Genomic DNA, 12,038 nt, shown 5'->3' on the forward strand with positions numbered 1-12,038 from the left:
TCTCTCTCTCTCTCTCTCTCTCTCTCTCTCTCTCTCTCTCTCTTGAGATTTACTTACTTTTACTTTGTGTGTATGGGTGTTTTTATTTTACCTGTATGTATGTCTGGGCACCACATATGTGAAGTGCCCACAGAGGCCAGAAGAGGGCGTTGGATTCCTAGTGAAACTGGAATTACATATGGTTGTTAAGCCACCATGTAGGTGCTAGGAATTGAACTTGGGTCCTATAAGAGGGCGATTAGTGCTCTTAACCATTCAAAACAAAACCCAGCAACAGCACAGGAACTAACCCTAAATATCAACCAATGGGATGACATGACAATAAAACTTTCTGTTCATCAATGGAAACAATCAGCAGAGGTAACAGATGGCCCATAGGGTGGGGGAAATCTTCACTGACTACACCTCAGACGAGGGCTAATATCTAGAATTTACAAAGAACACCAGAAATCCAATACCAGTTCCAAGGAAATAAACTGCTACTCAATAAATGAGCAAATGAACCGAATAGATAGTTGCAAAGGAGAGAGAGAGAGAGAGAGAGAGAGAGAGAGAGAGAGAGAGAGAGAGAAATGCCCAGTGACTATTTTTAAGTGTTCAGTCTCCCCAGCCATTGGGAAAATGCAAATGAAAACTATGATCAGATTCTGCCTCACCCTGTCGGGTGGCTGTCATCTACAAACCTGATAACAAATGCTGGAGAAGACATGGAGAGAAAAGAAAGGAACCCTTATTTATTGTCAGTGGAGATGTAAATAAATACAGTCACTGTGGAAATCAGTTTAGAGATTTCCTCAAAAGTTAAAAACCATATGGTCAGAACCATATGACCCAACTATTTCACGCCTGGGCAATCCCAGAGAACCCTGTGCTCCACCACTGAGATATTTACACCTGCATTTATTGCTCCTTTAGTCACTATGGCAAAGAATTGGAATCATTCTAGCTGCTCATCAACAGAAGAGTGGATAATAAAATTTGGTCCACACTCACACACACCATATATAATGGATTACTACTCAGCTCTAACAAAAAAAAATGAAGTTTAAAATATTGCAAAAAAATGGATGGACTAATAATGTATAATATTAAGTGAGGTCACAAAATTTGCAGAAAGGCATAAACCACTTATCCTCTCAAATACGTGGAATCTAGCCAATACTTGTGTGTGTGTGTGTGTGTGTGTGTGTGTGTGTGTATGTACGCGAGGGTACAAATGTCATGTGAGCTCGGTATAACAGGAAAAAATTAGAACGGGAAAGGCCAGATATAATGGGATGAGAAGGGCTGAAGGCAGGTGGTGGGCACGTGTCATAATGAGGCTATGAAGCTAACTGTTCTACTAGTTCCAAGTCTGTCGTGGATAATTTGGGTTTGGGTGGTAGATAAGTACATAAAATGTATCCAGTCCTGAAAGTGTAGAATTTAGGAAGCTTCCCAGCTTTCATAATGAATGCTAATTCTAACTATATATAGTTTTCATTAAGCTGTATAAACTTAGGGTTTAGTTGGTTTTGATATGTCGTGTTTTTATTTATTTGAAAGTTTTTAACAGTAAAGCTTATATTAAGAGCATGTTATTTGTAGTAAGAAATCACTCGGCATTGATGGAAAACTCTAAAATTTTCCTCATAATTCCCTGGTATCTATCTATCTATTCCTTTGTGTAGTTTCCACTCACTTGGAGTGCTATAGAGAAAGACTGGCTTCTAAACAACACTGTGCAGCAAGCACAGTGGAATGTCACTGCACAACTGGGCTACAATTCTATGACAAAAGTGAGCAGAATTCCCAAATATAACATAGATTCCTCATCAATTGGCTTTAAAAATATTCATTTATTTTTCTTTCTTTTTTTTTTCATTTATTTTTCACTATGTGTGCGTGTGCATCTGAGTGTGAGTTAGCGAATGTGCTCACAGAGGCCAAAGGATTTCCGCTTTCCTGAAGCCAGAGCTACAGGTGGTTGTGAGCTGCCTGACATGGGTGCTGGGAACCAAAGTCTAGTCTAAAGAGCAATGAGCGCTCTCAACTGCTGAGCCCTCTCTCCAGCCCCATAATCAGTTGACTTTAAATTAACTAAAACGTAGACCTGTCCTAGTTACCGGAGCCCTGGAGAAAAGACAAGGAAATAGAGGAGCAATTGCCGCGCCTTACGGAAGTCAATTCTGCCAGTGACACACGGAGCCATAGACACACACACACACATCCTTTCCAAGGTCAGCCTTGAGATAAGAAACCCGTCCATACCTGGATTTCAAACTTACAGGACCCTAAGCTCAGACCCAGCGGAGCCACATCTGGGTTCCTGACAGAAAACCTCGAAAGATAAAGATACGCTGTGCTATACGCTGGGCAGTGTGTGGTGACTTGCGTGCCGATCAGTAACAGCACGGTGCTGGAGAAATTCTGAAGCTGGTGCCCAGGCCACCCAACCTGAACCTTACCTGCACTTCCATGCCCGCTGGCTCCTCCAGCAGATGTAGCAGTTGTTGTTTCTCTCGAGACAGCTGTTCCACAAGCCCCTCCTGGGCAGCCAAGCTCTGCCTCAGCTCTTCAATTCTCCTGGGCCAAAGAAATAAAAGAACCTCTTCTGGCAACCATTCAACCACTCCATTATTTACCTGTTTCTACATAAGCTCCTGCCACAAACCAGTGAGCTTTCCTACCAGACACCACTAAAGAGCCAACCTTAATAGGAAATCTGGTCCAGGAAAACATGGCATCTTAGATAGGGAGGAAAACCCACTATCTGTACTAAAGGGGGAGCAGTGGCTATATATAATGTGTTCTTCCAAGTTGGGGAACACACAAAAAGGCAGCCCAGGAAAAGACTACCAAAAACACCTACCTGTCCCTCTGAGCCAGCGCCTCAGAATATTGGTCAGGCTTCACCTGGTCTCCCGCTTCATCTTCCCTGTTCTTGGCAGCATCTGTCCACCTCTCTGAGAGCTCCAGATTGCACCTCTTCTCTGCCTCCACCAGAGTCTCCATCTCTGTGGCTTCATTCTTTGCTAGCCTGGGTTCCTGAAAAAGGCAGGGAAGCTAAGCGGTGGTAGGTTCCACCCAGGTCAGGAACTCTAAGACACAGGGACATCTGATAGACTAGAGAAGCGAAGGAGAGCAGACTGGGCAGAACAGAGAGAGTGGCCGGGGAGAGGCTTTAGGGGACCGCTTGCTCTTGTCTTTGTGAACCCGTGGACACCCCTCACCTCCTGCAGCAGCTGGATCTTGTTGCCTAGGAGCTCATAAACATGCTCTGTCTCCTGCTGCCGTTCTTCAACCTGGCGCCGGAGCTCTGCCTCATTCTGGCCATTGAGATCCTCCACATCGGCCCTACAACGATGTAGCATTTGCTAATTAGAGCAGACACGAAATTTCACCTGCAGACTCAGATCACTCCAGCCATTCACTGGGGCCAGAGAAACACTCGCTCTGCACCCACTCTGCCCGGCCTTTTCTTTTTCTTTTTCAAATTATATATATATATATATATATATATATATATATATATATATATATATATATATATATATATATATAGTTTATATGTTTACAGACACACCAAAAAGAGGGCATCAGATCCCATTACAGATGGTTGTGAGCCACTATATTGGGAATATGAACTCAATACGAACATACGAACTCAGGACCTCTGGAAGAGCAGTCAGTGCTGTTAACCACTGAGCCATCTCTCCAGTCCCTGCCCAGCCTTTTCATCTCATCTTTTAGGACCTCTAGCTTCTTTGTTGCCTGTCAAGGAGGGTAAGCCTGCTGCCCTGAGATGCTATGACTGCTATAACTTCAAGAGGAGGAGCTCATGGTGAAGGCACAGAGTCAGCAGATAGGACCACATCATGGACTTTCCTGTTTAATGGCTCTCCTAGAGGGACTTACCAGCAGCCTGCTTCCTTGCTGTTTCGGTTTATTCTATTTAGTTTGCCAGGACATGGTGTCCATGTCCACAGAAATGCACTCCTTTACAACCAAGAATGCACAGAGGACCTGTCCTGAGTCTGGGCTGCCTCTAAACACTTCTACCCAGTGTTCACGGTCCCCGGCGGATAACAGACATTTAATCTGCACACACTCAGGCTTCGGCTGCAAGTAGCTTCTCTGATATCCCTAGGAATGGCTGTCAGGCACCAGCATGAAGAGGGTAAGGTATCAGCAGTTTATTTATAGTGAACATCAGCTGTCTTTGGATATCTGAGGATTAGAAATTTGAGGGCCAAATCAGGTGCAGAGTTATCTTAATTCCGGTTAGGTTTTGTTTGTGTTTTAAGTCATTTTGTGAGAATCACGGACCATCTTCTTGCTCTCAGAGTGAAGAACTACATTAAATTATAGACTTATAAACCACCACGGAGTCTAACGCACTTTAGTAGTTAGATCAGGAGGCTGTCTCCGTGGAGATGGCCTGGACTTCCCCAGATATTGTGCAATTCCTTGGTTTATAATGGGTGCTAATCAACACCATCTCAGAGGCTAGCCCAGTCTTCTGGTGTCGGTACTGTAGAGCCTCTGTGAAGTAGGAACCCAGGGATCCAACAATGGCAGTGCTTGTGAGTCGGCTTCTCCTTTGGCTCCACATCCCTTGAGCCATTCCCCTGACAGTCAAGGGGAGGAATGGAGACCATATGTTTTCATTATTCTGAGATCAGTTCTACTCCCCACACCCCAGCTTTTCATGTTTCAGAATACTATGCCACCTATGTCATAGTAGATATAAAAATAATAGAAAATCTTGAAGCATTATAGAAATCTCGATATGCATTGCTTTATTGTTATTCAAAGTTTTCTAGAGCCTACAACAGCAGGCAAGTGTTCTTAATGGATACCACAAAGACTCGCCCCTAATAAGAAAACCCTGTTATGTATTATTTTGGGTTTTTGTTTGTTTTTTTTTTTTTTTTTATTTTTTGTTGCCAACATCTTGCATATACCTGAATATAAAACTCTCATCTTATTTGGTTCTCCTAAAGTCCAAGAAATACTATTGATATAAAACGTAGATCAGGTCAGATCAAACATGTTTGGATTACAGGCTATATTCTAACACCATCATTTAAAACTGCCCTTTAGGCTTTCTTTCTATTTATTGAGACAAAGTTTCATTGTGTGGTCTCCTTCAACATGAATTTACTACATAGTCTGGCTGGCCTTAAATTCCTCAACTCTTGCCTCAGCCATCTCGGTACTAAATTCACAGGTGTATACCTAAGTCTCAATTGAGGAATTGTCTCCATTGGACCTGCCTGTGGGCTTGTCTTTAGGGGCATTTTGTCAATTAGTAACTGATGTAGGGGGTGGGCAGTGCCATCCCCGGGCAGGTGATCCTGGGTTGGACAAGGAAGGTAGCTCAGCAAGCCAAGAAGCAGTGTTCTCCCACCATCTCTTCAGTTCCTGCCTTGAATCCCTGCCCAGCTTCCTCCAGTGGTAACTGTTGCCTGACAAAAAAAATTCTTTCTGATCCAAGTTGGTTTTGATCAACAATTTATCACAGCAACAGGAACACAAACTAGAACACACATGTTTGCCCCATGAGGCTTGTACTATGAACATTCACGTTTCCTCTTAGCTTTTTCTAGCAAGAACAATATGGAGTTCATTCTTTTTAACAACTGTGTAATAGGCCACAGGACAGATACACTGAAATATCTTCAGCCATTGACTTATTAATGGATGATTGCTTCAAGTTTTCTGTCATTACAAAGGCTCTTGGTTTTATCCTTTCATGAGTGTCTTCAGTTACAAGGAATAGAGTTTCTCTAGGGATTATCTTTTTTTTTTTTTCTCACTTTAAAAGTCAATAAACCATACCAAAAGTGATGTCTTAACCCCTATTTTCACAGAAGAGCATGAGAGTGACCATTTTCCCTGGACATTACGCTTTGGATCTATCAGAACAGTCAACCCTGATAAATGCTCTTTGCAAACATCTCAACATTCACTTCTCCTGATTAGTTCTTTCCTATTTAACAGGAAACGTACAGTCTTGGGTCTGGGAGACCTGTTTATTGGTGGCAAGGTGTGTCTGACCACAGCAGACACATCTGAGAAACAGACACACCCAAGGGAAAGAAAACATGAAACCCATAGCTTCAAATCACAAATTAGAGCCTACATTCAAATGTGAAGGGGAAAGTTCAGGACTTTGGTTTTAAATTGACTACACTCCAGTGAGTTGGAGTCTGGGCAGGATGGAGCTCATGCATACACATTGCTCTACACAGAGCTCAACTCACAACTCACCATGTTTTTTCTAGATGCTGTTTCCTGTCCTGGAGTTCTCGTTTCAGGCTCTCCACTTCAACCTTCAGCTCGATGTTCTGAAAAGCAAACACATCCACCATCATTCGCCCCCGGTGCTCTCTGACCTGCTTCCTGTTTGACTTTGGCCTTGGTCTACAGCATCTCATCGCAGTCCTTTTCAGAAATCCAGACAGATTAGCAAACGAACTCTCGAGTTTCAAGATTTCCTGTCTGTCAGTCACTGCCTCTGGACAACCAACGCCCCCTAGACCATCAGCTCTATCTTAGAGGACAGATGTATAGCAAAGCAAAAGTTTCCTACTGATATAGACTACGTTATATTTTAAAATACAAAGGGGTCTAATTATGTTTGTTCATGTGGGTAGGTGAACAGGTATGTGCAGGTGCACGTGCATGCAGAGGTCAGAGGGTGTCAGGCGCCATTCCTCAGGAGCCATCTGCCTCCTTTGAGGTAAAGCTTCTCACTGGTTTGGGACTCTCTACTAGCTTAGGCCAGACGATGTGGCAACTGAGCTCCAGAGAGCTGCCCATCTCGGCCTCTCCAGCACAAGAATTATCAGTGTAAGATACCACACATGGCCTTTTTATTTTATTTTACTTTTTGGCGTACGTGCAGGCAGTCAAACTCAGGTATCACGTTTACATGACAAGTACTTTCCCAACTATGCTGTCTCTCCAGTTCTGGGTTTAACTTTTTTTTTTTTTTTAAGGAAAAAAAATTGTGTGTGTTTTAAAAACAACATCATAAAAATGTATTATGAAATTGGACTTTTATAAATATTAAGGTGAGAGTGGTAAATCTATGAGGGAACAATGCTTATTAAGGTAAGGCAGCTTGTTTGGTTTTGGACCCTGGGTCAAGGGACTGAGTACATATTTTACATATCAAAGCGGACTTGGCCTCCAGGTTCTCCCAGCATCCTCAGTCCCTACCTGGCATATCATACCCCCAACCCTGAACTTTCCAGCTTAGAGGCTTTTCCCTATATAATCCAGACATTTTGGTCTCTCTTCCTTCTCCAGCTCCTCCTCTTCCTCCTCCTCCTCTTCCTCTCCTTCCTCCTCCTCCCCCCCCACCTTTGCTTCTCTCTGCACTGTGCCCTTTCTTTCTTCCTCCCCTATCCTGCCCCCCCCCCATTTCCTCGTGGTGACACCTCTAGTCTCAATCCTTGGGGCCAGTGAGAGCAGCTTCCCAATACACCTGCCTTTGATATAATCTAATAGGGCTTGAATTGGGTCATTTCACCGGCAGAGAAATAACCTATCAGTAGCAACCAGCAAGATTTTGACAAATAGAAAAAGGAAATAAAGGTATGCCTGTAAAGTATGAACAAGGATTTAGTGATGCTTGCACAATGCATCCCTGTAGGTTAAATAGCCTGCTGTATACAAGGAGCGGGAAATCAATAAGAAAACATTAGCAGAACCAGGAGGTGGCTCATTCACAAACAGTGCTCATTGCACAAGCATGAGGACCTGAGATCAGGTCTCCAGCACCCACATAAAATAGCTGGTGTGGTCATGTGTGTGGTCATGTGTGTGGTCATGTGTGTGGTCATGTGTGTGCCTGTGGCTCCAACATGGGGTTAGGAGGTGAATGGATGAGAGGGAAGATCAGAATGGAAGCACAAACTCGAGGATCTCGGGACTTGCTACCAATCTAACCTAAATAGTAAGATCCAGGTTCAGTGAGAGATCCTGTCTCCTCCGGAGAATAAAATATAGTAACATTTTATTATGATATTTTAGGGAATATCATAATATCAGTAATAGAGAAGGACAGCAGAGTTCCTCCTTTGACTTCCTCATGAAGCATGCACTCCTCCCCCTACACACATACACTCATACATGTATCATACATGCACACATGAGGAATACACAAAAGGAAGGAAGGAAGGAAGGAAGGAAGGAAGGAAGCAAGCAAGCAAGCAAGCAAGCAAGCAAGCAAGCAAGCAAGCAAGCAAGCAAGCAAGCAACTGGTTTGTGAAAGCCATACAGCAACAACCAAGAAGACTTGTGAAAGAAGACGGGAGGGGAGCTATTGCCAATCAAAAACTCACCAGTAATGTCAGAAGTTACAGCCATAAAGTCTCACCAACACGTCTGCCTAAGCATGAACTGAACAAGGACAACCACAACAGACACACTAACAGGAATAGAGGAAGACCACAGGCCTCAACGCTACACAAAGCACTACAGGAAAGTTAGGACTGCAAAGAGCTGGAGAAATGGTCTTCCCTGGGGAAGAGCACATACCAACTGGTTCCTCAATACCAAATCATCAATCCTAAAAACATACATATAAATAACATTATATAGATGCACAGATTGTGGTAATGTATTTAAGAACTGCTAGACCACGTTCCCAGCCTCTCATAGTGATGTGTCAACACACAGGTCATACATAGATATTTATAATTGTCACCACCAACAGTAGCAACATTATCATCAGGGGACAGTAGCGGTCTGTTTTCTCTTACATCATAGTATCTCGAGTAGATGTGGTACTCCAAATGTGATACTGAGAACAGGATTTCTAAGCTACCAGCAGACCCAATTGTTGAACCTGCTCAATTTTGTTAGTGTTTCTCTGTTCACAAAATGTCAAAGAATGAGTAAAATATGTTTAACTCTTCCTAAAATGTTTATCTTATTATTAGTGTTTGTGTTTGATGTGTGTATGGGTGAGCATGACGTAATACACACATGAAGGTTAGAGGACAGTTTTGTAGAGTTGCTTCCTCTCTTCCTACCTTTATACGGACTCTGGGGATCAGACTTGGGTGCCAAGGCTTTTGTGCCAAGATCCTTTTTTCTGCTGAGTCATCTTGCTAATCTGACTTAAATCTAACACAAAGAAAACTTAATCTAGGTTTTTTGAGGTATTGGCAATGGTGGGTTTTCTGTTTGTTTTGCTTCAGTTTTTGGTTTTTTTGAGACAGGGATTCTCTGTGTAGTACTGGCTGTTCTGAGCCAGGCTAGGCCCAAACTAGAGTTTCTCCTGCCTCTGCCTCTCAAGTGCTGGGCTTAAAGGCTTAAAGGCGTGCGCCACTACCGTCCGGCTGAATGATGCTCTTAGCACTGCTCGGCTGGCAACAATGCTCTTACCCCTGGCTAACTTAACTAAGTCAGGTAAGTCTAGATGTTTGTTTAGCCATCTCAGATAGATCGGTAAAAAAAAGGCTTCAGAAAATAAAGTCTCACAGCTGGAGTACTGAGGTAAATGCCTGGGATACATAAATAACCTGATAGGTTCTCTATCTCATGATGTCTCACAGAGTCTGCAACAGGCATAAACTGATCAGCAGACGATCCTCTGAAATGTGTTCTGTAAATATTTTCCACGAAATCTGCACGTTCTAAAACAAAACAAAACACACCCACAAGGAGCGCAGGAGTGTGGGAGGCCCTGCAGACACCCAGTGCAAAGCCACAGAGCACCACCTTCACACAGTGTCTAGCTAATCCCTCTGGCCTCGGTTTCCCCGGGGCTTGGGTGGCTGCTTTCTTTACCAGTGAAGACAGTAAGGATCATCTCACAGGGGATTTTGTGCAGATGAAGTGAGACAGTGCCCAAAACACATCCAGTCACCATCCGTGTGAAGATGTTCACCATCCAAGACTTTGGCATCTATCCACTTAGGGTTCTTTATTTTAAATCTAAGGAATTTGAAAGCCAGGAGGGTGGCTTCTAAGGTAGAGACAGAAACAAATGCGGTTCTACACTGGCCTCATTATTGCAGAGGTCAGCTCTGAAAATGACGCCCACTCTTGTCTGGTTTAGTTCACTGTGGGAAACCGTACTCAAAGTGTGCTGTAGGGGGTCCAACCTTGAAAGTCTTCATTGAGGCAGCAGGTATCATGGCCGAAAGCCAACGTGCCTGGCCTCCAGTCCCCATAGTCTTCTCCTCTGTCAAGGGGACTAGAGTGGTCCCAACCTCATACAGATATTAATATGACTAAGTGAAATCATGTATAAACAGCCATAGTACTGCCATGTTGTAAACACTCAAAAAAAAACATTGGCTATTGCCAGCAGTAACGGTAATGATTTGCCCTGTCTGTCTGAGAGAGCTGAAGCTATGGTCCATAATCACATATTAGACTAACATTGTAGCATAGAAAGGAGAGGAAATTAGTACAGTAAAAGCAGGAGGCCCTCACATGGGTTCCCAATCTGTACACTGTCCACTTTGGTCTTTTGAGATAAGGAGTAAAGAGAAATTTAAAAGAGTCAGGGAGGGAGAGAAGAGATGTAGAATTATGAATTTCCCGTAACTGATGGCGTGGTTTACCATATTTGTCTACGCTTCATGAGTAAGTATTTCTGTATAAGTTCATCCTAAGTGTAGCTTAAGTGGGTCCCAAACTAAACTTGCTTATCATGTCAGCAGACCTTGCCAGAGCTACATTAAAATATCTAGGGAAAGTCATGTCCCGAAGAAGAGGGAGCTGGGGAGGAAGGCACCTCTTTTGCTGTGTGCTCCCAAAAGGAATATCCCCCCCCCCCCCCACTTAGCTCCCGGAAAACCTTCAGTGCTGAAAGCTTAACTTAAATGAGAAAGGCACACTAAACGGCACCACAATGTCAGCATTTAGAATCACAGGCCAGGGCTGGCACACTGAGCAATGCACAGGACTTCAGTGACGCTTGCCATGACCTGCAGAGTGCTATGTAGCGTCTCAGCCGCAATCCACCTTAAACACAGCTCTCCATAAAAATGATGTATGTCCCTGCCTGCATTTACATCTGAGTTCAACTGAGACTGAATTAAAAACACAACAGACTGGTCAGCTGACCCTTTCCAAGTTTTCAATTTTAACTCTAAATGGATTTAAGGGCTCGTAAAACTCACAATGTGGTGATCTCTCTTAAGAATAATATTTTCAAAAACCTTCCCAATACAACTCATGACAGAATAAATCCAACAAATGAGCCAGCCAACAAGGGACCGACTGACAAAGGAAAATGATCTGCCTAACAGCCATTCCTCCCCACCCCCNCCCCCACTGCCTGCCTGCCCCCACCCCCACTCCCCAGCAAGCACTGGGGAGGTACTACTTCGTTTAAAAGATGTACAGGTTTGTTATGTTCCCATGTGGTTTTCTATCTGTGCTTCCTTTTCTTCGCTCTCCATAGTGATCTATAAGCAAAGTCTTCTTTCTATTCCTCACAAGCGTGATAGATCGACTGTAGAGTACCTTTGCCTGGGATAACGCCTGTTTAAAGCTCAGGGAAAAAGGCACCTGGGGTCCTTAGAGTTTCTTACACGACCAGTCTTCCATGCTAAAAATTCACATTCCAAACTCCAGTCTTGTTTCGTGGACCGAGCTCTGCTACCCAAGGCGGGGACGGAGGATAATGTTTTGAGATTGCGATTGCGTGAAAAACTTTCGATCTGAAGTCTTTTAACAATTCAGGGCCAGGGATATAACTTAGTGGTAAAATTGCTTGCCTAGTGAGGCTGCGGACTGACTGAGTTCAAATCTTTAGAAACACATTTAAATCACAGTTGGGTGTGGCGGCCCTCCTGAAATTTTAGCCTCGGAAGACAAAGACAGGATTTCCCTAGAGCAAGCTCACTAGCAAGACTAGCCATATGGGCGAGCTCTGTGATTGATTGAGAGACTTTATGTCAATGAATAATGCAGAAGAGTGATGGAGGGTGATTTCCTACATCAAATCCAGGCCTCCATATGCATGTCCATGCACACATACATACACACACACACACACACACACACACACACACACACACACA

At 43.6% G+C, this 12,038-nt stretch overlaps 1 protein-coding gene across 9 annotated transcripts in view; it reads right to left on the bottom strand.

Moving 5' to 3' along the window:
- The window catches only part of LOC110320361 (myomegalin), a 196,246-nt gene that overhangs the window by 91,122 nt on the left and 93,086 nt on the right, over positions 1 to 12,038 (bottom strand). For 8 of the 9 annotated variants that reach the window (XM_021196322.2, XM_029537270.1, XM_021196321.2 and 5 more), the window contains 4 exons: positions 6,256 to 6,332; positions 3,213 to 3,336; positions 2,852 to 3,027; positions 2,448 to 2,565 (listed from right to left, as the gene is read on the bottom strand). In XM_021196322.2, coding sequence (XP_021051981.1) covers positions 2,448 to 2,565; positions 2,852 to 3,027; positions 3,213 to 3,336; positions 6,256 to 6,332 — 495 coding nt within the window. Of the gene's footprint in view, positions 1 to 2,447; positions 2,566 to 2,847; positions 3,028 to 3,212; positions 3,337 to 6,255; positions 6,333 to 12,038 lie in introns of those variants that run through there. The other variant, XM_021196328.1, reaches the window with a different exon arrangement.

Source organism: Mus pahari, chromosome 4, assembly GCF_900095145.1.
Source record: "Mus pahari chromosome 4, PAHARI_EIJ_v1.1, whole genome shotgun sequence".
Taxonomy (NCBI): domain Eukaryota; kingdom Metazoa; phylum Chordata; class Mammalia; order Rodentia; family Muridae; genus Mus; species Mus pahari.